Here is a 27,907-nt window from a genome sequence, read left to right as displayed (position 1 = left end):
AGTCTTTCCATGCTCAGGATTTGCTTGAAAAGCGGAAAAGATGCTCAGATACACTTAATCTCTGCAAGATTTTATTCTCACTGCTAAAATACATTGGGAAGCTACCCAAGCTTTTCAACATAGGTGACAAACAAGTAGGAAGCAAAAGGCCACATCACACACCACTCGAAGGGAACATGGGCAGCTTAAAGCTCTGTCTGTCTGTGGCTGGGATTTGCCATCTAAGAGAATCCCATTGTTTGGCTTCTGAGAGCCAGGGAGGAGAGAAAAAAGAAGGGAAGGAAACCTGCTCTCAGAAAACCTGAGCTTCTTCACCTACAACTGACACCTGAAGCTAATGCTGAGAGAACATTTGAGGCTGGTGGCCTGTAGGCCTTCAGAGCCTTATTGTAGGACTTCTGTAGTACAGGAATGATGGAAGTTCAAGGTTGCCAGAGCCCGAAAAGTGATCCAGAATTGCCTCAGGCCTGCCAGCAGATTTAGCTTCAGCACTATTTCTGTGCAACCCATTTGCTCATGGTTTCTGCTTGAGCCTGAGGGAATTGTCCAGGGCGGCCAGTTGACGCAGGAAACCTCGGTTAGGTATGATGCCCCGGTGGTCCTTGACGGTCTTTATGGCCTCCACCAAGGTTAAACGGTGGTAAATCATGAGGTAGGCAAGGACCAGGGTAGCTGATCTGCTCACCCCCACAGCACAGTGAACCAGGATCCTTCCTGTGGAGAGAATGAAAGACAGATTTATTCATTTACTAGCGGTCCCCTGCCGCACGTTGCTGTGGCCAAGTTTGGTGATCTGGAAAATAAAGTAATGAGAAAATGTTGGTTTCTAATATATATAATTTCTTTATGCTTGTGGGTAAACAGTATTTCTTTCTGTTTCTTTGTCAGTGTTGATGTAGAGATGGTCTGGTTTGCCTTCTCTGGAACATTCAACATATAATTGTCCTTCTTTAGAAGTCCCTTTCAAATCTATGATACTATATCTCTCTGTGTGTGAATCATATATATCTATCAATATCTATGGCTGGATGGCTCTTTGTCAGGAGGGCTTTGATTATGTTTTCTTGCCCCGATGAAGGGAGTTGGACTGGATGGCCTTAAGGATTTTCTGTTGGTCATGGGGGTTCTGTGTGGGAATTTTGCCCCAATTCTGTTGTTCGTGGGCTTCAGAATGCTCTTTGATTGTTGGTGAACTATAAATCCCAGTAACTACAACTCCCAAATGTCAAGGTCTATTTCCCCCAAACTCCATCTGTGCTAATATTTGAGTATCAGTGCCAAGTTTGATCCAGATCCATCATTGTTTGAGTCCACAGTGCTCTCTGAATGTAGGTGAACTACAACTCCCAAACTCAAGGTCAGTGCCCACCAAACCCTTCTACTGTTTTCTGTTGGTCACGGGAGTCCTGTGTGCAATGTTTGGTTCAATTCCATCATTGCTGGAGTTCAGAATGCTCTTTGATTTTAAGTAAACTATAAATCCCAGCAACTACAACTCCAAAAGCTCCTGCTGTTGACAAAATCAATGTTTTTAGTGATGGTCACTCCTTGGGTTCGTAGGTGTCTTGTGGCCAACTTTAGCGGAATTTGTCCAGTGGTTTTTGAGTTATGTTAATCCCACAAATGAACATTACATTTTTATTTATATAGATTTACGGCATTTATATGCCGCCCTTCTCACCCCGAAGGGGACTCAGAGCGGGTCACAAGATATATATGCATACAAAGACTGAGGAAAGACTATATTTTTTGTTGGGACTATATAAGAAACCTTTTCTTTATTAGTGGGGTGAAAGGAGGAAGAACGGAAGTCAACCTTTTTAAAGTGTATTTTTTTTCTCTCTCTCTTTTCTCATCCCCCCCTCTCCTCCTATTTTTCTCTTCCCTTTTCTTTCTCTCTGGCACTGTTTCTATTTAGTATGTGTATTGTGTTGTATTGTTTTATGCTGTTTTTGATAAAATGAATAAAAATTACTTTAAAAAAAGATATATATGCATACAATATATAGATGCATGTGAGAAGCCTCCAACAGGATGGTAACACATCCTAGTGTCCCCTGCGCAACCTCCCTGCAGATCACCAATTCTCTCACACCGGAAACGACTTGCAGTTATCTCAAGTCACTTCTGACATGATAAAAAAGCATATGGGGAAGGGATTTGTATTTGTATGCATAGAATCATAGAATCAGAGAGTTGGAAGAGACCTCATGGGCCATCCAGTTCAACCCCATTCTGCCAATAAGTAGGAAAATCACATTCAAAGCACCCCTGACAGATGGCCATCCAGCCTCTGTTTAAAAGCATCTAAAGAAAGAGCCTCCACCACACTCCAGGGCAGAGAGTTCCACTACTGAACAGCTTTCACCCTTAGCAAGTTCTTCCTAATGTTCAGGTGGAATCTCCTTTCCTGTAGTTTGAAGCCATTGTTCCATGTCCTAGTTTCCAGGGCCCATATCATGACTCCTCTCAGACTTCTCTTTTGCAGGCTAAACATGCCCAGCTCTTTAAGCTGCTCCTCATAGGGCTTGTTCTTCAGACCCTTGATCCTTTGAGTTGCCTTCCTCTGGATACATTCCAGCTTGTCAACGTCTCCCTTCAATTGTGGTGCCCAGAACTGGACACCGTTTTCCAGGTATGGTCTGACCAAGGAAGAATAGAGGAGGTAGCATGAGTTCCCTGGATCTAGACAATTATGCAGGCCAAAATCCCATTGAAAAGAATAGGAAAAAAGAAATATTGTTGATATTTTGTTGTTGTTTGCCATCAAAATTCACTTTTGGGTTTCCCCACAGTTTGGAGATCTCTTCCACAGACTCACCTCCACTCCGGTTCAGTGCCTTGTGGATGAAGTCAGCGGCGGGCTCAAAATAGGGACTCATGTCAAAGGTGGGTGAATCGTGTGCCTCGATGCCCATGTAGCAAATGCCAGTGCCTTCGTAGTAATCCGCACCTCCCCGCCACTTGCTGTGCGAAGCATTGAGGATGTGTGTGATCTGCAGACGTGCCAGCTCACGGCGATTGGCTGCTATATCTCTGTATGGAGCCAAACACACAAAAAAGCATGAATTCATTAACTCCTGCTTGTACTTATGAATAGTCATAAAACCTGGACTGGCTTATCCATGGGTCAATCTAAACACTGTACTCTAACTGTTATCAAAATAGGAAGTTGGCAAAAGGTTTTTGTGAATGGCTCGGTGGGAGCAACAAGGGGTGACTGGCCCCCAAAACAACACTGGTGCATCCCCTTCTCTGTGTCACCAGCCAACCCCTCTGCAATGCCAGAAATACAGCTTAATGGTAACATTAGAAGATGTTGACTATTTCGGCTACCTTGGCAGCCACCTTTCCACAAAAGTCAACATTGACACTGAAATACAACACCACCTGAGCTCTGCGAGTGCAGCATTTTTCCGAATGAAGCAGAGAGGGTTTGAGGATTGGGACATCCGTAGGGAGACCAAAGTGGTTGTTTATAAAGCTATTGTCCTCCCAACTCTGCTATACGCCTGTGAAATGTGGACTGTCTACAGACTACTGGAATTATTCCATCAGCATTGCCTCCTAAAAATTCTTCAAATCTCTGGAGAAGACAAGTGGACAAATTTCAGCATGCTGGAAGAAGCAAAGACCACCAGCATTGAATTGATGCTCCTACGCCATCAACTCCGCTGGACTGGCCACATTGTCCAAATTCCCAATCACTGTCTCCCAAAGCAGTTATTATACTCCCAACTCAAGAATGGAAAAAGGAATGTTGATGGACAGGAAAAGAGATTTAAAGATGGTCTCAAAGCCAACCTTAAAAACTCTGGCATAGACACTGAGAACTGGAAAGCCCTGGCCCTTGAGTACTCTAACTGGAGGTCAGCTGTGACCAGCAGTGCTGTGGAATTCAAAGATACATGAATGGAGGGTGAAAGGGAGAAATGTGCCAAGACGAAGGTGCATCAAGCCAACCCTGACCGGGACCACCTTCCACCTGGAAACCATGTCCTCACTGCAGAAGAACATGTGGATCAAGAATAGGTCAATAGGGGAACAAGACAAGGTTGCCCTTTGTTGCCAATATTGTTTGCCACAGTGATAGAATTACTTGCTAATGTAATAAGAAAAGATGCGAAATTAGAAGGGGTGTTGTTGTTCATTCGTTCAGTCGTCTCCGACTCCTCGTGACCTCATGGACCAGCCTACGCCAGAGCTCCCTGTCGGCCGCCACCACCCCCAGCTCCCTCAAGGTCAGTCCAGTCACTTCAAGGATGCCATCCATCCATCTTGCCCCTGGTCGGCCACTCTTCCTTTTGCCTTCCACTTTCCCCAGCATAATTGTCTTCTCTAGGCTTTCCTGTCTCCTCATGATGTGGCCAAAGTACTTCAGCTTTGTCTCTAGTATCTTTCCCTCCAGTGAGCAGCCGGGCTTTATTTCCTGGAGGATGGACTGGTTGGATCTTCTCGCAGTCCAAGGCACTCTCAGCACTTTCCTCCAACACCACAGCTCAAAAGCATCGATCTTCCTTCGCTCAGCCTTCCCTAAGGTCCAGCTCTCACATCCGTAGGTGACTACAGGGAATACCATGGCTTTGACTAGGCGGATCTTTGTTGCAAGTCTGATGTCTCTACTCTTCACTATTTTATCGAGACTGGACATTGCTCTCCTCCCAAGAAGTAAGCGTCTTCTGATTTCCTGGCTACAGTCTGCATCTGCAGTAATCTTTGCACCTAGAAATACAAAGTCTGTCACGGCCTCCACGGTTTCTCCCTCTATTTTCCAGTTGTCAATCATTCTTGTTGCCATAATCTTGGTTTTTTTGACGTTTAGCTGCAACCCGGCTTTTGCGCTTTCTTCTTTCACCTTGATTAGAAGGCTCCTCAGCTCCTCCTCGCTTTCGGCCATCAGAGTGGTGTCATCTGCATATCTGAGGTTGTTAATGTTTCTTCCAGCAATTTTCACCCCAGCTTTGCATTCATCCAGCCCCGCACATCGCATGATGTGTTCTGCATACAAGTTAAAAAGGTTGGGTGAGAGTATGCAGCCTTGCCGTACGCCTTTCCCAATCTTGAACCAGTCTGTTGTTCCGTGGTCAGTTCTGACTGTTGCTACTTGGTCCTTGTACAGATTCCTCAGGAGAGAGACAAGCTGGCTTGGTATGCCCATCCCACCAAGAACTTGCCACAATTTATTATGATCCACACAGTCAAAGGCTTTAGAATAGTCAATGAAGCAGAAGTAGATGTTTTTCTGAAACTCCCTGCCTTTCTCCATTATCCAGCGGATATTGGCAATCTGGTCTCTCGTTCCTCTGCCTTTTCTAAACCCAGCTTGAACATCTGGCAACTCTCGCTCCATGTATTGCTGGAGTCTTCCTTGCAGGATCTTGAGCATTACCTTACTGGCATGAGAAATAAGGGCAACTGTACGGAAGTTTGAGCAGTCTTTCGCATTTCCCTTTTTTGGTATGGGGATATAAGTTGATTTTTTCCAGTCTGATGGCCATTCTTGTGTTTTCCATATTTGCTGGCAAATGGCATGCATCACCTTGACAGCATCATCTTTTAAGATTTTAAACAGTTCAGCTGGGATCCCGTCGTCTCCTGCTGCCTTGTTGTTAGCAATGCTTCTTAAGGCCCATTCAACTTCACTCCTCAGGATGTCTGGTTCTAATTCATTCACCACACCGTCAAAGCTATCCTCGATATTGTTATCCTTCCTATACAGATCTTCTGTATAGTCTCGCCACCTTCTCTTGATTTCTTCAGCTTCTGTTAGGTCCCTGCCATCCTTGTTTCTTATCATACCAATTTTTGCCTGAAATTTACCTCCAATGTTTCTAATTTTCTGGAAGAGGTCTCTTGTCCTTCCTATTCTGTTGTCTTCTTCCACTTCCATGCATTGCTTATTTAAAAATAGTTCCTTATCTCTTCTGGCTAACCTCTGGAATTGCGCATTTAACTGGGCATATCTCCCCTTATCACTGTTTCCTTTTGCTTTCCTCCTTTCTTGGGCTACTTCCAGTGTCTCAGCAGACAACCATTTTGCCTTCTTCGTTTTCTTTTTCTTTGGAACGTACTTTGTTGCCGTCTCCTGAACAATGTCTCGGACTTCTGTCCATAGTTCTTCTGGGACTCTGTTTACTAAATCTAGTCCTTCAAATCTGTTCTTCACTTCCACTGTATATTCGCTAGGAATGTTAGTGAGATCATATCTAACTGGTCTGTGTATTTTCCCTGATCTCTTTAGTTTTATTCTAAATTGGGCAATAAGAAGTTCGTGATCTGAGCTACAGTCAGCCCCAGGTATTGTTTTCACCGACTGGATGGATGTCCGCCACCTTTGGCTGCAAAGGATGTAGTCAATCTGATTTTGGTGTTGACCATCTGGTGAGGTCCATGTATAAAGCCGTCTTTTAGGTTGTTGGAAGAGAGTATTCGTTATACACAGCGAGTTTTCCTGGCAGAATTCTATCAGCCTGCGTCCCGCTTCATTTTGTTCTCCCAGACCATGCTTGCCTGTGATCCCAGTTGTCATTTGACTTCCCACCTTGGCATTCCAGTCTCCTGTAATGAAAATAATGTCTCTTTTTGGTGTATTATCCAGTAGGTCCTGCAGATCCTCATAGAACTGATCTACTTCTGCTTCTTCAGCAGCTGTGGTTGGGGCGTATATTTGGATCACTGTGATGTTGAAAGGCTTTCCTTGCACTCGAATTGAGATCATTCTGTCATTTTTTGGGTTGTATCCAAGCACCGCTTTAGCGAATTTCTTATTAATTATGAAGGCTACTCCATTTCTTCGATGTTCCTCTTGTCCGCAGTAGTAGATCTGGTGGTCATCTGATGTGAAGTGGCCCATTCCAGTCCATTTCAGTTCGCTGACCCCCAGAATGTCTATCTTTAGTCTTGACATCTCACCAATAACAACATCCAATTTGCCCTGGCTCATAGATCTTACATTCCAGGTTCCTATGGTGTGTTGATCTTTAGAGCATCGGATTCGTCGTTCGCCTCCAGTACCGTCGGCCGCTAGCCTTCCTTTCGGCTTTGAGCTAGCTGCGTCATCACATCTGGGGCTAGTTGAACTTATCCTCTGCTCCTCCCCAGTAGCATTTTGGCCATCTTCCGACCTGGGAGTCCCATCTTCCAATGGCATACCGACATATCTCTGGTTGTACTGGTCCATTTAGTTTTCTTGGCAAGGATACTGGAGTGGTTTGCCATTGCCTTCCCCAGGGATCACGCTTGGTCTGACCTCTCTGCCACAACCGTCCCGTCTTGGGTGGCCCTTCACGGTTTCGCTCATGACATCATTGAGGTGCTCAAGCTCCAGCGCCCCACAAGGCGGTGATCCTTTGCTGGAGATTAGAAGGGGTAGGAACAACAAAACAAAAAATTAGTTTATTTGCTGACGACACATTATTGACAATTAAAAATATATGTGGCAATATGGATAGAATAAAATCACATTTAGAGATATTTGGCAAAATAACAGGTTTACAAATTAATTGGAAAAAATCATAAATGATGTTACTTAATTATACAAAAAAGGAAGAAGAAGATTTTATGAAACAGGTTAACATGGGAATAAAGATCAAGAATGAAATAAAATACTTAGGAATAATTATAACTAAGGAATTATATGAAATGGAAGAGGCCAATGTAACAAGATTAAGGAAAGTAACTCAAAAACAATTACGAGAATATGAAAATATAAAACTATCATGGTAAGAATAGGTCTTCACAGCCACCTATGTATCTACTGCCAAGATGACACACGCAGATGACACATGCAGATGACACACAACTCTACTACTCTTTTCTACCTAATTCCAAGGAGGCCTCTCGGGTGCTGGACGAGTGCCTGGCCGCTGTGTCTATCTGGATGAGGAAGAACAGGCTGAAGATCAATCCCGACAAGACAGAGGTCCTCCTGGTTGATCGCAAACCGGATCGGGGTATAGGGTGGCAACCTGTGTTGGATGGGGTTACACTCCCCCTGAAGCCACAGGTCCGCGGTTTGGGAGTCCTCTTGGATTCATCGCTCACGCTTGAGGCTCAGGCGTTGGCGGTGTCCGGGAGGGCTTTTGCACAATTGAGACTCGTGCACCAACTGCGACCGTACCTCGCGAAGGCTGATCTGGCCGGGGTGGTCCATGCCTTGGTCACCTTTAGATTGGATTACTGTAATGCGCTCTACGTGGGGCTGCCCTTGAAAACGGCTCGGAAATTCCAACTGGTCCAACGGGCAGCAGCCAGGATGTTAACAGGGGCTCCTTACAGAGAGAGGTCAACCCTCCTGTTCAAGGAGCTTCACTGGCTGCCATTTATTTGCCGAGCCCAATTCAAGGTGCAGGTGCTTACCTACCAAGCCCTAAATGGTTTGGGACCTGCCTACCTGTGTGACCGCATCTCCATTTATGAACCCTCACGTTCACTTCTTTCATCCGGAGAGGCCCTGCTCGTGATTCCGCCTGCGTTGCAGGCACGTTTGGTGGGGACACGAGATAGGGCCTTTTCTGTAGTGGCCCCCCCGACTCTGGAACACCCTCCCAAAAGATCTTAGACAGGCCCCTACATTGGCAGTCTTTAGAAAAAACTTGAAGGCCTGGCTGTTCCGATGCGCATTTCCAGAATAGGAATCTCCAATAACAAGTCCCAGAAGCACTTTCATAGAACTAAGATTGTAGCACACTGCACACTGCACTTGCCCTATAATCCCCACATACCACCTGTCACATCAGCACTTTTAATCCTGTACCCACTACTCTGGCCTGGCCCAGTTTTTAGTGTTTTGATGTATTGTTTATTGCATGTCGTTATACTGCTTTAACTGTTTTTAATTTGCTTTAGGTGTTGTATTGTTGTGTTGTGTTTTGAGGCCTCGGCCTTTGTAAGCCGCATCGAGTCCTTTGGGAGATGCTAGCGGGATACAAATAAAGATAATAATAATAATAATAATAATAATAATAAGATACTACACTTGGAGAGCCATCATCCTCGGGCTATGAAGGGTCGCCTAAGTACGTAAGTATAGTAAAGCAAGTAAGTTATGGATCCATGGTTTTTATTGTTTTATTGCTTTTATATGGTTTATATTATATGCAATGCTTTTAACTGTATTTTAGGTTTTTTGGGGGCATTGATTTCCGACTGTAAACTGTCTCAGGTCGCCTCCAGGTTGAGAGGGGTGGTATGCAAATATAGTAAATAAATAAAATAAATAATAAAATAAATAAATGGAGTCCTCTGCTAAGCCCCAAAATTCTACCTTTGACTTAGACATGAGCATATACTGCAATCCTGTGAGATTCTACCTATCTAAGTCTCTTGCCAACCTCATCTTCTTGCCTGTTCAAAAAACATTTGGTGGTTATTATAAATGCTCCCCGTTTCTCTCCAGGCAGAATATGTGGGTCTTAGAATTTCGTATTTATGGCTGGCAGATTTTCCTGCCCTTTTCATCACTTGATGCACAGGCCCAAAGGCCACTCTTGGAAAAACATCTTCTCCTTGCCATAATCCATTTATCCTCTGTTTAGATTTACTTTTGACAGCTGTGCCTCGGAGGGACAAACTGCATGATACTCGAACAGATATTAATTAGGCATTTGTAGAAAATGGGCTCACTCACTGATACTGCTTTTAAAAAAATGTTTTACTTGATTTGTACATCTCAGACCTTATGTGAACACAAAGGTAATTTGTGGTCAAAGGAAAATAAAAATAAAGCATACCAAATGTTTCTGCTACATCCCACAGGCTTTCCTGTTCCTGCTAAACTAAGTTGCAATCTGTATCGTAACCTGAAAGGAGTGGATTTTTTAAAAGCAATAATATATTATTGAGAGCTAGCAACAGATTTGTTGATAAGGAACATCCACACAACTGCCTGCAATTTGAAAGTTTCCTTTGGGTCATGGGTATGGGGTAGGCATGGTTAGGTTTGGTCGGAATCTTCGTAATTTGGAATAAATTCGGAAAGATTTCCTTTTTGAAGCAATTTTGAAGTTTTTAAGGAAACTGGAAGTCCCTTTGCCCTTCCGAAGCTTTTTCCGCCATTTCTCTTATGAATCAGTAAGTGAGTCAGAAATGATTCAGCTTTCCCCCTCTTCTGTTCCCTGGCCTCGATTCAAGCCAGAGAAGTGTTCTAAACCAGTGTGGATGGATTCCCTTCCTTTCCTTTCCTTCCCCACATCAGTTTAAACCAGTGTGGATGTACAGTGTTGTACTGCCTACCTTCGCGACTGCATTTCTATTTATGTACCCACACAATCTCTTCGGTCTTCCGGAGATGCCTTTCTCTCGCTCCCGCCTGTATCACAAGTGCAATTTGCGGGGACGAGAGAGAGAGAGAGAGCCTTCTCTGTGATGGCTCCTTGACACTGGAAATCACTTCCCAAAGACATTAGGCAAGATTGCCAGCCCTTACGCTGGCAATCTTCAAGAAGAATCTGAAAACTTGGTTATTCCAATGTGCTTTCAGTGATTGAATGTAAGGTACTCCCTGACTAAACACTTTGCACTAAATGACCTCAGTAGCACTTTATTTATGGTTCGTGAAATTAAATCCTTCCTCATCCCTGGACGAGGGATGTTTGACATTGTCCTATCTCCCAGTGTTTAATTTTTTAAAATATTTTTATCCTGAATTTGGCCCTTCCTAGCGAAATCTTTTGTGTTTTAATGTTTGATTTTATATTGTTGTGTTGCTATTATATTGTTTTGCATTTATGTATTTTATTTTTTGGTTTTATTATGTTCTCATGTTATATTGTTTGTGTAATGTACTGATGGGCATGGCCTCATGTAAGCTGCACCGAGTCCCCTTGGGAGAGATGGAGCGGGGTATAAATAAATAAATAAATAAATAAATAATAATAATAATTATTATTATTATTATGTATTCCCTTCCTTTCCTTTCCCTCCCGCGTCAGTTTAAACCAGTGTGGATGGATTCCCTTCCTTTCCTTTCCCTCCCACATCAGTTTAAACCAGTGTGGATGGATTCCCCTCCTTTCCTTTCCATCCCACGTCAGTCTTAAGCGAGAGAAGCGGTTCTAACCAGAGTGGATGGATTTCCTCCCTTTGCTTCTCCTGCTTGTGGAGTAAAACAACTACTTTCAAAGTAAAGACCACCCAATGAAACAGGAAATACCACTTTGAAACCATTAACAAAAGGAGTCAGAAGTCTCGGAAGTTTCGCAAAGTTTTGAACAATTTTTCCGTGAAAATCGGAATTGACATTAGATCCAAACCACCAGCGCCGCCTACATCCGAAACGAGTTTTGTACCATTTTTTTTTAAATCAAACAAACCTAGTATGGGGTCCATGCCCTCCAACATTTCACAGATGAAAGCAGAGGCATGCTGACTGAGGCCCCTTTCACACAGCTGAACAAAATCCCACATTATTTGCTTTGAACTGGAATATATGGCAGTGTGGACTCAGATAACCCTATACACAACTCTATATTCCAGAATATCAAGGAAGAAAATCCCATAATATCTATTTTGAACTGGGTCATCTGAGTCTACACTCAGATAATATGGGATTTTCTGCCTTGACATTTTGGGTTATATGTCTGTGTGGAAGGGCCTTGAGCAACATCAGTGTATGCTCATGATAGAAAAAAGTCAAGAAAGGCTGCAGCAGTTTGCTTTTCCCTGAGCACATTGGGAATTGCAAAATTCTGTCCATCTCTTTCCTTTCCCCACACTTACTGAATTGAGAGCCATCCCATAAAACAGTGTTTTTCACCTTCTTAATGCCGCAAACCCTTAATACAGTTTCTCATGTTGTGGTGACCCCCAACCATAAAATTATTTTCGTTCCTACTTCATAACTGTAATTTTGCTACCAAATTTGAATACTGATGGTGTTGGGGGAGGTTGATTTTGTCATTTGTAGTTGTAGTTGCTAGGATTCATAGTTCACCTACAATCAAAGAGCATTCTGAAATCCACTAATGATGGAATTGAACCAAACTTAGCACACAGAACTCCTATGACCAATAAAAAATACTGGAAGGGTTTAGTGGGCATTGACCTTGAGTTTTGGAGTTGCACTGTGGACTCAAACAATGATGGATCTGGACCAAATTTGCTACGAATATTCAACATGCCCAAATGTGAACACTGGTGTAGTTTGGGGAAAACAGACCTTGACACTTGGGCATTGTAATTGCTGGGATTTATAGTTCACCTACAATCTAACAGTATTCTGAACCCCACCAACGATAGAATTGGGCCAGACATCCCACACAGGACCCCCATGACAGAAAATATTGTGTTTTCTGATGGTCTTTGGCAACCACACTCGCGACCCACCTTAGGTTGAGAAACGTTGCCATAAAATGAACCATCCTTCTCTCTCTCTAGTGCCCTCTTGTGGCCTCCATCCGGATAAAGAAACAGTATTGCATCTTGAAAAGCAGAGGATGAATTATGATTGCCTCTGCCAAGTATCTACTTATAGAGTCCTCATTTAGGTTTGATGTCTTCTCATATGCTTTGCTCCCAGTGCTGATGGAGTCCCCCCACCTTCACAGGTAAGGTAGCATTACCTCCCCCCCCCCTTTCCATCCTATGGCAGAAGGCCATGGCTGTGGTCACTGTACATTTATTTATTTACAGTATTTATATTCTGCCCTTCTCACACCACAGGGGACTCAGGGCGGATTACAATGTACTTATTTATTTATTTACAGTATTTATATACCGCCTTTCTCATGCCTGGGGGGACCCAAAACAGTTTACACATAAATAATGGCAAGATTCAATGCCTTACGTTGGGCACAGATATGATGCCAATACATCATATCGCAATGTATCGTATATGGCAAACGTTCAATGCCATAGACACACAACATATATAGACAGACACACAGAGGCTATTTAATGTTCCAGCTTTTTCATGAGGGTATTCTGGCCACCGGGGAGCTGTCACTTCACCGTCCATTTGTGACACTGATGAAGTACTTCCTCATTCTTTGCATACTTGCTGGAGATTTTTTAATGGCCTCATAAATTAGTTAAATTAGCCTCCCTGCATAAGTGGTTCCTAAATTTCCTACTTGACAGATGCAACTGTATTTTGGGCTGCAAAGGTTGACAGCAAGCTACACAAATTGGTCGGAAGCTCACTCCGACCCGGGCTGCCTTCGAACTCTTGACCTTCCAGTCAGTAGTGATCTTAATGCATCTGACTCCCAGTCAGCTGCGCCACAGTCCCGGTGCACAAAGCGGGGCACAAGTGTTCACAAGTGGGGAAGGACAACTCCCCAGTGAAGCAGTTATTTAAAAGTAGATTAGAAGACAGTTTAAAATCACATTTTAAAACACAGGTAATTGTAACAGGTATGGAATCGAGGGCGAGGGAAAGATTGATAGGAGGGATCAAAAACACTGGGGGGGGGGCACTAAAGGAGAAGGGAGGGGCACATTGCGAGTCTAGTAGCATTTCATGGCTGCAATATCTGGGCTTATACATACTGATCTCCAAGGTAGAGTCCCGGCCAGACCTCATCAGCATGGTTACAGGCTGTCTTCCCTGTGTAGAGTAGTCTCTCCAGCTCAAAGACACTGAGGATGGGGTGGCTGATTGTGTCATCATGGATCCTCCTGACCGGAGCTCTGGATCCATTCCTGGAGAACCGGGACATGAAAGCCATTGGTGCCACCAAGTCCCCCCTGGCATCCCCGTCTTCGTCAGGGGGCTGGGCTGGGACAGAGCTTCTTGTACAACTACCACCCACGGTCGGTTTCTAAGCTGAAAGAGAGGCAGAAATTGTATTCATCAACCTACCTCAGCCCCAACTTTCCATGAGAGGACAACAACTCAATGCTTCCATTGAGGTCCTGCAACAAATGGAAAAGAGAGAGGCTGAAGCAAGAAACAGTGCCCCTTGGGTCCAAGACATTGATTCCAAGTTTTTCATTCATACCAAATGATTATTTTACATGGAAGAGCAAACCATACACACATTTATTTATTTACATCATTTTTACCCTGCTCTTCTCACCCCTGCAGGGGGACTCAGAGCGGCTCACAATGGCAGCGATTCAATGCCACAATATTTACAATTATAAAAGCAGAATAAAACCATACCATGCAACACATTAAAACCACATTAATTATCAATCATAAAAAAATTCCATTATAATAATCATCGTCTGGTCCAATTCACTGTTCAGGTGCTGTTATATCCATTAGCCAAAAGCCTGGTTCCACAACCACAATTTCAGTTTTCTTCTGAAAGGAGGGAGGGCGCTGATCTAATTTCGCTGGGGAGCGAATTCCACAGGTGGGGGGGGTCACCACCGAGAAGGCCCTGTCCCTCATCCCCACTAGCCGCGTTTGCGAAGTTGGTGGGACTGAAATGGCAGGGTGAAGGTTTCAGGAAAAGGAGAGGCAAAGAGAGGTCCGGAGATCTAAAAGCACGGTTTTATTTATCCAGCTCGGGCCTGGTGAGGAGTTCTCTCCTAAAGCACCAGAGCCCCGATCAAGGGGCTGACTGCCTTTTATAGTTTTCAGAATCAAGCAAACAAAGAAACATGCTACTACATACAATATCGTCATTCCTACGTCATCTTAGCATCATAAGAATATCAAGTTCTAACTTCTAACATGCAAAAAGGCATGTCTGTGTCTTGCTGAAGAGCAAACATGGCTTACACTCATCAATCAAGGGGCCCACTCTGACCTGCCAAGAGGTGCTTCTTACTTAGAGTCTAGATGTACCAGCCTGTGGCTTATCTCTCCTGGAATGTTCCCCCTCCCTCTTGGCTGTGCCTGGGACAGCAGCTCTCCTTCAGCATTCTTTTTACACAGAGAGAGAGAGCCTGAATGTTCTATACCAGTGGTTCTCAACCTGGGGTCCCCAGATGTTTTTGGCCTTCAACTCCCAGAAATCCTAAAAGCTGCTAAACTGGCAGGGATTTCTGGGAGTTGTAGACCAAAAACATCTGGGGACTCCAGGTTGAGAACCACTGTTCTATACATTTAAAATACATATGATTTTATGCATAAATCAATACATATCTATTTTTCCAATATCTCCTCATCAGGACCTCTCCAGCAGATCTTAAACTACGAGGTGGAACATAGAGGGAGATACGTTCGGACAAGTAAGCTGGTCCGGAGTTGTATAGGGCTTTATAGGCCAAGACCAGCATTTTGAATTGTGCTCAGAAATGGACTGGCAGCCAGTGGAGTTGACATAACGGGGGGGTGGTATGCTCCCTGTACGAAGCTCCAGTGAGCAGTTTGGCTGCTGCCCGTTGCACTAGTTGCAGTTTCCGAACAGTCTTCAAAGGCAACCCCATGTAGAGTGCATTGCAGTACTCTATTTGGGATGTAAACAGAGTGTGGACCACTGTGGCCAGATCAGACTTCCCAAGGTACGGGCGCAACTGGTGCACAAGCTTTAACTGTGCAAAAGCTCTCCCGGCCACCGCCGAGACCTGGGGTTCCAGGCTCAGCGATGAGTCCAGGATCACCCCCAAGCTGCAAACCTGCATCTTCAGGGGGAGTGTAACCCCATCCAACACAGGCTGTAACCCTATGCCCTGTTCGGTCTTTCGACTGACCAGGAGGACCTCTGTCTTGTCTGGATTTAGTTTCAATTTGTTAGCCCTCATCCAGTCCTACACAGCAGCCACAAATAGTAATGCCAGCCGGTTCTCAAGGCCATTCCCTCTAAGTTTAATAACTTTTCTTTCTTTAAATCTGCCCAATCCTTTGACTACATCAATGCACTAGCCTCAAAATATAATTTTAGATCTGGAGTTGCTAGTCCTTCTCTTTTTGTTTCTTCGATCATATTTTTGAAATTAATTCTCGGTTTTTTGCCTTGCCAGATATATTTCATTACATCTATCATACGAAAGTTGACTGGCACAACCTGGGGATCACAACCGGACACAGTGAAGACATCTGCCCTTGTGCTATGCTACTCTGCAGCTGAGTATGCATGCACAGTGTGGAACACATCTCACCACGCTAAAACAGTGGATGTGGCTCTTAATAAGACATGCCACATCATGTCTGCGCCCTACACCACTGGAGAAATTACACTGTCTAGCCGGTATTGCACCACCTGACATCTGCCGGGAAGTAGCAACCAATAGTGAAAGGACCAAGGCAGGGACATCTCCGGCCCACCCCCTGTTTGGGTATCAGCCAGCAAGTCAACGACTTAAATCAAGAAATAGTTTTCTAAGATCTACAGAAACACTCGCTTGAACATCTCAGCAAGCGAGAGTCCAAAAGTGGCAGGCTGAAACCCAGAACCTCAATCAATAGCTGATACCAAATGAGAGACTTCCCCCTGGACACACAGAAGACTGGGCAACTTGGAAGCCGCTGAACAGACTGCACTCTGGCACCACAAGATGCAGAGCCAACTTTAAGAAATGGGGCTGCAAAGTGGAATCCACGACATGCAAGTGTGGAGAAGAGCAAACTACAGACCACCTGCTGCAATGCAACCTGAGCCCTGCCACATACACAATGGAGGACCTTCTTATAGTAACACCAGAGGCACTCCAAGTGGCCAGATACTGGTCAAAGGACCTTTAATCAACTACCAAGCTTGCAAACTTTGAGGTTTGTTTGTTTGTTTATTTGTTAAAAAATGCAATACAACTGTTTGGTTTGCTCCTGGCATGATAAATAAATACAAAATTTCAGACTTAGGTTGACGCTGAGTGAGGGCCGGGTAAATGACATTGGAGGGCCGTATCTGCCCCCCCCCCCCCGGGGTGGGGGGATCCATCATGGATCTCTTTAAGAATTTGATAACACTCCACTCGAAATAGCTTCTGAATTATCTTAAAGATCGGGTTCCATATTTCACAGTGCCAACACAATATAACACTTCTCGCAACACGGACATAAAGCACATTACTATGGTGACTGATTAGTCCAAGATGAGAAAAATATAGTCAGGGTCTCCAAGTCCTGCATATTTCAGTCTGTTTGGCTGATTTTCCTGGCCTTTTTTCTATTTTTGCAGCTTCCAAGGTTGCTAATCTGTTTTGGATGCGGTCAAAGCTGTTGTTTTCTATTGAAAACAAACAAACCAAGCCATTTTGGGGCGAATCAGTGAGCCTTTAAGCATCTTGCATGCCTTTTCACAAATTAGCATGCACAAAGAAGGAAGGGATGGTGGATTTTTCTCTGCTTTTGAGCTGGCAAAATCTAACCAATCAGGATCAAGGTGAGCTCAGCTGCTGCCTTCCTTCAAAACAATGTTTTGCCAGCAGAGCTTTGCCAGTTCAGGGACCGCCAAGCCCAGAATAGTAATGAGAAGCACTGGCAGGTGTGAGCAGCTTTGGACAGAGAACCAAGATCTGAGAGAGATAAAAAAAATCAAGATGTTTTCCCTCTGGCGCTGACCCCATTATATGCCACCGAGAAGAAAGAGTTTTCCATTGGGCTCTCTTTTGTGGCAGCTCTGGTTTTTCTTTCAGGGAGCACCAAGATTTCTGAGGGTCCCCATTATATTTAAGAAGGAAAATGAATTCTTCTCGAGCTTGCATATTTGCAAAAAAAAAACAAACAAAACTTTCAGTGACCCAAAGATAGAACGTCACAAGCCCAATTCCTGGCAGCTCCAGTTTGAAACAATCCAGTTGCAATTAATTTTTCTTGAAATCTTGGAAAGCTACTGTCAATTTGGCTAGACAATATGAGCTAAAAGGACCAGTATTTCCACCTGCAATAAATCAGATTGCTGTATAACAAGGTTCTCTCGGGATCCCATTATAAACTGAAGTGATTGCTTATTGAATTTGAAGTGGGCTGGAGGTTTAGCACAGCTGGTAAATCATCAGCAGCTATAAGATCTATCAACTGAAAGATTGCAAGTTCAAAGCCCCAGGTCGGCGTGAGCGGCTGTCAGCCCTGCTCACTCTTTACCTAAGCAGCTTTAGCTGTAATTAGAGGAATTAGGTACTGCTAAAAGCTTCTCAGCCTTTTGGCTAGGATCAAGTGTAGTATTTGTTCTTATCAGTTTAATATCTGATACGTCCTCTATTTTAGGACTATATATTAAATGGATTTTTGGGCCTGGGAGATGGAATAAGGGCTTGCTCCATCCACCCCACGCATCGACCTGGTATTGCAGTGCCTCCAGGAATGGTGCACCTCCCTCTGGGAGGAATAAACATGGTGCAAAAATAGATGCGAATTGTAGTTTTACTGCTTAGTAAACATTGTCTTTTTTTTAGGAGCCCCCGTGGCACAGTGGGTTAAAGCGCTGAGCTGCTAAGCTTGTTGACCGAAAGGTCGCAGGTTCGAATCTGGGGAGCAGTTCGCTTGACTCCTGGTAATGTCTTCTTCCGTGGTCAGCTTCAGCTTCTGCCAACCTAGCAGTTCGAAAACATGCAAATGTGAGTAGATCAATAGGTACTGTTCCGGTGGGAAGGTAACGGTGCACCACATGACTTTGGAGGTGTCTATGGACAATGCTGATTCTTTGTCTTAGAAATTGAGATGAGCACCACACCCCAGAGGTGGAAACAAGTGGATTTCATGTCAGGGAAAAACCTTTACCTTAAAAGCAGGGAAGGTGTTTTACAAAGCAATAAAGAAAAAGATCAGCAAATGCTGGAATGAGGAAGTCCTGATGGCTCTTCATCATAGAGAATGGAGCAACAGCAACCCCTGTGGACTCGAGCCCAGCCGTCCATGACATCGAAAAAACACCTCCTTCTGTGCTGTCTGTCTGTGTACTGTCTATAACAGTGTTTCTCAACCTTCCTGATGCCATGACCCCTTAATACAGTTCCTCATGTTGTGGTGACCCCCAACCATAAAAATTATTCTCATGACTACTTCACAACTGTAATTTTGCTACTGTTATGAAGCGTAATGTAAATATCTGATATGCAGGATGTATTTTAATTCACTAGACCAAATTTGGCACAAATACCCGATACACCAAAATTTGAATACTGGTAGGATGTGTGTGTGTGTGTGTTATTTTGTCATTTGGGAGTTGTAGTTGCTGGGATGTATAGTTCACCTACAACCAAAAAGCATTCTGAATTCCACCAATGATGGAACTGAACCAAACTTGGCACACAGAACTTCCATGACTAACAGAAAATACTGGAAGGGTTTGGTGGGCATTGACCTTGAGTTTTGAAGTTGTAGTTCACCTACATCCTGAGAGCACTGTGGACTCAAACAATGATGGATCTGGACCAAACTTGGCACAAATCCTGAATATGCCCAAATGTGAACTCTGGTGAAGTTTGGGGGAAAATTGACCTTGACATTTGGGAGTTGTAGTTTCTGTGATTTATAGTTCACCTACAATCAAAGAGCATTCTGCACCTCACCAAGGTTAGAATTGGGACAAACTTCCCACACAGAACCCCCATGACCAAAAGAAAATACTGTGTCTTTGGCAACCTCTCTGACACCCCCTTGTGACCCCTCCAGGGGTCCCGACCCTCAGGTTGAGAAACACTGGTCTATACAAATGACACTGAATGTTTGCCATGTTTGTATACTTGTGATCTGCCCTGAGTCCCCTTTGGCATGAGAAGGGCGGGATATAAATAAATAAATTATTATTATTATTATTATTATTATTATTAAAGTTGGTCCTCTGTATCTATGGACTCTGTATCCTTGCTTCAACCATCAATGGATTGAAAATACCACCCACCCCCCATATTTTTCAAAAAACCAAATCTTGATTTTTGATATTTTGTACAAGAGGCATCACTTTTTCTATGCCATTCTATATGATATACTGATTTTGTATCCACATGGGGTTTCGGAAACCAAGGCATAAAGGATGTGTTACTGGGCTGTGTCACTGGTGAGTCAAAGCTCACCAGCAACACAGCCCAGCCTGCTTTTAGAATCCTAGAACGTAGGCAGCCGTCATAAAGGAGAATGTACAATGCTTTGTTCGATCATGATTGAGTCACCACAATCTCCACAGAGATAAACACAATTAAGCTCAACTTGTACAAGTTGTGCATAAAAGCCACTTCATTATAAAGAAGCCAGAGATTGTTGTGAGAATGCCAACCAATTCTTTCCTCACCTGTCCCACTGCCTACTGCTTCTGTTGCTAAGGTTATCTACTCTGAACGTCAGAAGGAGTCGAATAGGTGTTTTCCCCAGAACTTGATCAATAATAATAATAATAATAATAATAATAATAATAATAATAATAGAACATGCAAAAATACTGTGGGAATTTCGAATGCAAACTGACAAAGTTTTGGAACACAATACGCCTGACATCACGATTGTGGAAAAGAAAATGTTTGGATTATTGATGTTGCCATACTGGGTGACAATTGCATTGAAGTAAAACAACAGCTGTTATCAGGACCTCAAAATCGAACTGCAAAGGCTCCGGCATAAACCAGTACAGGTGATCCCAGTAGTCATTGGCGCACTGGGTGCCGTGCCAAAATATCTTAGCTGGCATTTGGAAACAATAAACATTGACAAAATCACCATCTGTCAACTGCAAAAAGCCACCTTACTTGGATCTGTGCACATCATTTGAAAATACATCACACAGTCCTAGACGCTTGGGAAGTGTTCGACTTGTGATTTTGTGATATGAAATCCAGCATATAGATCTTGTTTGCTGTGACATACTGTGCTTTTGTGTCAGAATAATAATAATAATAATAATAATAATAATAATAATAATGTGACACTTAACTGTAAATTAGGAGAAGGAAAGGTGGGTTTAGTCGAAGGCTTTGAGGGCCAGAATCACTGGGTTGTTGTGAGTTTTTCAGGCTGTATGGCCATGTTCCAGAAACAAGCCCAATGAGGAATGGCTTAAAGAGCTGGGCATGTTTAACCTAAAGAAGAGAAGGCAGAGAGGAGACATGATAGCCATTATAAATATGTGAGAGAAAGTCATAGGGAGGAGGAAGCAAGCTTGTTTTCTGCTGCCCTGGAGACTAGGAACAAGAAAGGAGCTTCCATGTGAACATTAGAAAGAACTTCCTTGCTGTGAGAGCTGTTCAGCAGTGGAAACTTTAAACAGAGGCTGGATGGCCATCTGTCAGGGGTGCTTTGAATGCAATTTTCCTGCTTCTTTGCAGAAAGGGGTTGGACTAGATGGCCCATGAGGTCTCTTACAACTCTATGATTCTATGCATACACATACAATGGAAGTACAAGAATCCCTTCCCCATATGCTTTTTTTTATCATGTTGGAAGTGACTTGAGATAACTGCAAGTCGCTTCATGTGTGAGAGGATTGGTAACCTGCAGAGATGTTGCCCAGGGGACGCCTGGATATGTTACCATCCTGTTGGAGGCTTCTCACATGTCCCTGCATGGGAATCTGGGGCTGACAGATGGGAGCTCACTCTGTCTCGCGGATTTAAACCACCAACCTTGAGGTCTTCAGGTCAGCAGTTCAGCCGGCACAAGGGTTTAACCCACTGCGCCATCGCAGATCCATATGTGAATTAAGTGAAAAATATTTTTGCATCTTGAACTCATTTTTCAGCCATTGAAGTAAGTTGAGGACAAAGAAGGAAATGAGATGAACAGAGAGAAATTTACACGTTTTAAAAGCAGATGACAAGTGGGATGGTAGAGAGCTAATCAGGAGTTTCTGTGCCAAATTGGGACAAGTGGAAGGCACGGGGATGTCTTTTTTTCTACCACTTCCATTCAATTCGATCAGTGTAAGGAATTTCTTCAAAATGCATGGGTACACTACCATGCACGTACGGACAAACACAGCCCTATTAAATTACCTGAGATGATGTATTACTTTGGAACATTTTGTGAAATGCTTGGCACCAGTGAGTTCAGATTACGGCCAATTGAACAGATACTCTATACATTGTATAGAAGTATATTTCTTGGTGAATTAAGAACAAACATAAAATAACTCAATGAAGACTATGATTGCTAGATTGCTGGCTAAAATCTCAGGGACTTATTATGTTTTCTTTGAGTATCCTTGTGAGGCAACAGGATGACAAGTGGGGAAAAGTGGCAGTTTTGCTTACAAGGTATTTTTAAAGTTACTGAACTCATTTGTTGTCATCCTCAATAGGTGCTGGAATTCTTTAGTAATGTTGTTGCATAAAAAAGCCGGGATGTGGAAACAGACATCAAGAGTATTTACATGGGCTTATTATATCTTTTTGGTCAAAGTGGAATGCTCACATTGCAACTTGGGAGCTTCATTTTGCAAGGAAAAAAAATTCCACCAAAAATTAGGAAAAACTTTCAGTACTGTTCCATTATCCTGGCGGAGGCCACTAAATGGTGCTAGAGAGAGCAGGATGGTCCATTTTATGGGGGGGGGGGGGGTGAGTTGAAGGAGGAAAACCATGTCCTCATTTTTGCTAGTTATTCACCCTCTCCCTTTCCCGTTTCATAAATGAGAGTTGTTTCCACGACAGGGAAGTGGGTGGGGGGAATAACAGGAAAACAGGTGGAAATTGTTTTCCTCCTTCAACCCAACCTCCACCCCCATAAAATGGACTATTCTTCTCTTTCTAGCACCCCCTAGTGGGCTCCATCTGGATAACAGAACGGTACTGAACTTTCTGATAGTAAGAGCTGTTTGGCAATGGAGAATGCTGCCTCAGACCATTATGGAGTCCCCTTCCCTTGAAGCTTTTCTTTTTAGCAGAGGCCATCTGTCAGGAGGGCTTTAATTGTGTACTCCTGCATGGCAGGGAGTTGGACTGGATCTCTCTTGGGGTCTCTCCCAACTTCATGATTCTATGAAATTTCTAACTCAGAGGAAAGAGCAGCAGTTTGTTGCAAATTGCAAGGATTGGATGATTTGTTGTTGAAAAGATTCCCAGTTGCGTACTGTACTTACTAAGTTATCTTGCTCTTTTTCTCCTAGTGTTTGTAGTGTCAGGTCTTACTCTCCATTCTGCTTTCAATAAGGAGCCTCTTATTGCATTAATGCATTACATGGAAGCAGAGGTGGCCCTAGGTAATTTTCAACGGTAAGCAAACAGTATTTTGGCACCCCCCCCCCCAAACAATCACTTATATATATTTTCTGTTAATCATGTGTGCCATATTTGGTTCAATTCTATCATTGGTGGAGTTCGGAATGCTCTTTGATTGTAGGTGAACGATACATCCCAGTAACTACAACTCGCATATGTCAAAGTCTATTTTCTCCCAAGAGCGCCTCAAGAGCGCCCCTGGGCAAAATCAACTATACTGCGAATGCTTACTTTGCGTAATGGTTGAGCCGCCCCTGCATGGAAGTGAAGGAAAATGTTTCCTCTGTCATTGTCTAGTTGCGTCTGACTCTGGAAAGTGGTGCTCATTTCCATTTCTAAGCTTAATGTGTCACAAAAATTTAATGTGCAGATTTGATAAATGTCGATTTAATATGATGTAGGGAATTAATGGAAGAATGGAAGATGAATGTATGGATGGAGCGAATAACTTTGGAGACACCAGTAAAATATTAAGGCCTGCAATGACTAACTACCTGCTTGCTGGACTGTAATTAAAAGTTGCTAATAGTAAACTTTGATAAGAACTGGGACAGTGATACCAGAAATGTTTGCAATATCCCTTATGTTAAGAAGGAAGTCAACACAAGCCTTGTGTTTGTCAACACCAATCAAGATCAACATCTGGCCAGGAAACTGAGATGGATCCAGGATGGAAGACGTCTATCATTAATTTACAACTTTGAGACTACATCAGCAGAATATTCCTATAAAAGACTCAATCTAGTAATGCTGAAAGTGTGACAGACAGAGACGCTGTTCACCCGCTATGCTCTTCTCTACCGATGGAGAGTGGCAGATTTGCACTTTGGGGCCTCTTTCTCAAAGGAATAGGAAGAAGTGCGCTTTTGGAGTCTTAGATTGTGTGCAGGGAGTCAGGTTCTGCTGTATGGAAAAGAGATCTGGTCCTTGGCATTGCTCTTAGGGAGAGAAGTTTTGGCATTTGGGCGTTTTGAAGTTTTGGCATTATGGAACTATGCATTGACCGGCTGCAGGAAAGCAGGGTTTGGCCTAACAGGTGCTTCTCCAAGGAGGGAGAATATTTGGGTACATGAGGATGAATGCATGTACATGTGTGTGAATGTTGAGTGAGAATGTAATTCCCCTTTGTTTGTTTTCAACCAATGTAATTGTAAATCCAGTGTAGTTCCATAGAATCTGTACGTCTGTATGTCTAATGTCATTTTCTGTAATCTGATATACCCTCTCACACTGGAAATTGCAATAAAAAGAACCTATGCTTTAAAGTCAATGAAAAGTCAGTCATGACAAAGAGCCGGTGTTGTCCGTTGACGCCTCCAAGATCATGTGGTAGGCATGAGTGCATGGAGTGCTGTGACCTTCCCGCTGAAGCAGTCCTTATTCATCTACTCACATTTGCATGCTTTCGAAGTGCTAGGCTGGCAGAAGCTGGGGCTAACAGCAGGAGCTCACCACACTCCCCAGATTCGAACTGCCAACCTTTTGGTCAGCAAATCAAGGGGCTCAGTGGTTTAACCACTGTGCCACCAGGGCATTATATGTATTCAGAGATTGTTGAAAAAGGGTTGGTACCAATCCGATGACCCCTTCCCAGGATATTACCCTATGGTTTGCACCTTCAGTGTGAATAGTTTCCTATGCTAATGTCTTAAACATTGAGGATATTGGCCCATTAAGTACAGGGCGCAATGCCCTTTCGCTTGTTCTGTGTGAATAGTTACACGTTTGCTTGATGTATGAAAAGGGTAAGTGCCGAAATCTTCACTGCTATGGCAAATGTACTGTATAGATTTGCATTAAGATGTAGGTTCAGTATTAAACATGCATGCTCACTAGAAATTCAACCCCAGCAGACTCAGTGTGGTCTCTTTCCAAGTACTACATTTAGGACCAGCATTCCAATTTAAAATATTTATGTAGTCACAGATTGATCATTTGAGACTGGAGCTTTGGCAATGATGGCCAAAAAGTAATATGCAACCCGTCTAATGCTGTAGTTCTAAGATATCAAGCCTCACTTTTCGCTCATTTATTATATAGTTTTATTGACTGCTCAAAGAGCACCGCATATATTACCTTGACATAGAATCATAGAATCATTGAGTTGGAAGAGATTTCCTAGGCCATCCAGTCCTAGCCCCTGCCAAGAAGCAGGCAAATTGCATTCAAAGCATCCCCGGCAGATGGCCATCCAGTCTCTGTTTCAAAACCTTCAAAGAAGGAGTCTCCACCACACTCTGGGGCAGAGAGTTCCACTGCTGAACATCTCTTACAGTTAGGAAACTCTTCCTAATCTTCAGGTGGAATTTTCTTTCCTGTAGTTTGAAGCCATTGTTCTCTGTCTTAGTCTCCAGGGCAGCAGAAAACAAGCCTGCTCCCTCCTCCCTATGACTTCCCCACACATCTTGAGAATGGAAAATGGAATGTTGGTGGGCAGGAAAAGAGATTTAAAGATGGGCTCAAAGCCATCCTTAAAAACTCTGACATAGACACTGAGAACTGGGAAGCCCTTGAGTACTCCAGCTGGAGGTCAGCTGTGACCAGCAGTGCTGTAGAATTTGAAGAGGCATGAATGGAGAAACGTGCCAAGAGGAAGGCGCATCAAGCCAACCCTGACCGGGACTGCTTTCCACCTGGAAACCAATGCCCTCTTTGTGGGAGAAGATGCAGGTCAAGAATAGGGCTCCACATTCACCTACGGACCCACCGTCAGTACACCAAACTTGGAAGACAATCCTATTCGCACAACTCTGACTTGTTGGTCTTCATTCCTGCTGGCACAAGGGTTTAAGCCATTGTGCTACTGGGGATGAGAGAGGATTAACCAGGGCCATACCCAATCTAGGGCCATAACCAATCTAGGACTATTGCAGAAGACGTGAAAGGTATATTTATATGAAGAGAGAGGGGACCAGGAAACAGTTCCATCTTGTCTCCTGCATATGTCATCAGTTGGGGACCCCTCCCCCAGCACCAACTGCCGCTCTGGGCCAGAGTGAAGAGAGAGGGGGCCAAGGGACAGTTCCATCTAGTCTCCTGCATATGTCATCAGCTGGGGACCTCTCCCCCCAGCACCAATTGCTGCTCTGGGCCAGAGTGAAGAGAGAGGGGGCCAGGGGACAGTTCCATCTTGTCTCCTGCAGATATCATTAGTTGGGGACCCCTTCCTCCAGCACCAACTGCTGCTCTGGGCCAGAGTGAAGAGAGAGGGGGGCAGGGGACAGTTCCATCTTTATCTTCCTGCAGATATCATCAGTTGGGGACCCCTCCCCCAGCACCAATTGCTTCTCTGGGCCAGTGAAAAGAGAGGGGGGCAGGGGACAGTTCCATCTTGTATCCTGCATATGTCATCAGTTGGGGACCCCTCCCCCTAGCACCAATTACTGCTCTGGACCAGAGTGAAGAGAGAGGGGAGCAGGGGACAGTTCCAATTCCTTTGCTATGCTAATAATATAATATAATATAATACAATATAATATAATATATTGTGTATACATATAATATTTATAATATTATAATGTAATACAATATAATACTACTAATAATACAATATTATAATGATATATTTTATATTACATGTAATATTACTAATAATATTACAATATAATAGTAAATATATATATAATGGTATAGTACAATATAGTAATAATTAATACTGATATTGTACTATGCTAATATCTTGTAAGCCGCTCTGAGTCTCCTTCGGGGTGAGAAGGGCGGCATATAAATGTCGTAAATAAATAAATATTTTGGGCAGTATATTTTTCATACAGATTGAAAATTGTGATTCAGTACAGAATGGATTTCTCCTTGTTATTTTCTTTACCTTGCTTCCCATTCTACCAGCCACATTATACGAGCAAAAGAAGAAATCACGTTCCCATGCACAATGAACCATACAGTCCTTATTTTATCCCTCCTCATAATAGCTGTGCAAGGAAGGCCATAATTCTACCCAATTTACAAATGGAGAAAATGAGACTATGAATAGATGCACCTTCCCCTCGGTCCCCAGTTTAACGTAAAGGTGAGCTAGGTTTTTCAGCCTGTTTTCCAAGGCCCTTTATCCAATTACTCTCCATCCGCCAGGTTATACTGATTCCTGTATCATAAAAGCGAGGCGCTCCTCAGAGCTCTGATGCCTTTGAAGGGAATGATGCCCATTAAGCTCTGTGAGATAGTGATATTTGAAAATTAGATATAGTTCTTCAAGGTCAGAGGCATCTCCTTAAGAGAAACGTGAGCCACAGAAACCCTGACCAGGTACACATGGCAAGAGAAATCAAGGTTCCTGCTTAAGGTCCTTTCGCCATGCTGTTAGGATCAAGTTTATTAGCAGATGGTAAATAATACGACACTGGTTTTATAATCCAGCCTCAGATGTCCTCCTCCCCACATAGCAATCACCACAAACACCTGTCTCCTCCTCCAGCACCACCCCACAAAGCAGGAAAGATGTCAGCTTCTCGTGGCTGCTTTCTGAGAAGGAGGATAGACAATAAGCTTGGGTACAAGACCAGAGCCGCATGCTCTGTGCCGAGCGATGCCCGTGCACAAAGAGGCTGCTGGCCTCATTACATTACCTTTGTCAACGCTGTGATTTTCTCAGCTGGGAAAAAAGGGCTGGCGTCTGATCTAGTCGGCCATCTCCCTCTCGCCCACTCTCCTTGCCGCTGCTTCTGTTGCTGCTACTGATGCTGTTGCTGCCGAAGGAAGGAAAAACGCTGCTGTCTCAACATCTATTTTAAGCCCTGGCATGTCCAGGGGCAGATTTGTTTCCTAACAGTCAGTGAATGGGTGAAAGAATAGAGGAGCTGGAAAGAGGCAGCCAGTCTGATGGGGGGCACGTGTAAACACACGCCACCCTGGTACATACATAACCCACACACGGACGCAGACACACTGGCACTAGTGTGCACGGCATGCA

At 43.6% G+C, this 27,907-nt stretch overlaps 1 protein-coding gene and 1 non-coding gene across 2 annotated transcripts; one reads left to right on the top strand and one right to left on the bottom strand.

Annotated features, from left to right (window-relative positions):
* Window positions 1-58: 58 nt before the first annotated feature.
* DUSP26 (dual specificity phosphatase 26) lies at window positions 59-27,907 on the bottom strand. The gene is given in 4 exon segments (XM_060787432.2): window positions 59-714; window positions 2,822-3,036; window positions 13,489-13,760; window positions 27,564-27,907. Coding segments are annotated over 4 exon segments (843 nt in total). The 5' UTR covers window positions 27,720-27,907; the 3' UTR covers window positions 59-514.
* On the top strand, window positions 17,960-18,150 carry LOC132782827 (U2 spliceosomal RNA). The gene has a single exon (XR_009632105.2). It is a non-coding gene; the product is annotated as a U2 spliceosomal RNA (small nuclear RNA).

This window comes from Anolis sagrei, chromosome 7 (genome assembly GCF_037176765.1).
Source record: "Anolis sagrei isolate rAnoSag1 chromosome 7, rAnoSag1.mat, whole genome shotgun sequence".
Taxonomy (NCBI): domain Eukaryota; kingdom Metazoa; phylum Chordata; class Lepidosauria; order Squamata; family Dactyloidae; genus Anolis; species Anolis sagrei.
The sequence above is the reverse complement of the archived record's forward strand: the minus strand, read 5'-3'. Positions and strand labels throughout refer to the sequence as shown.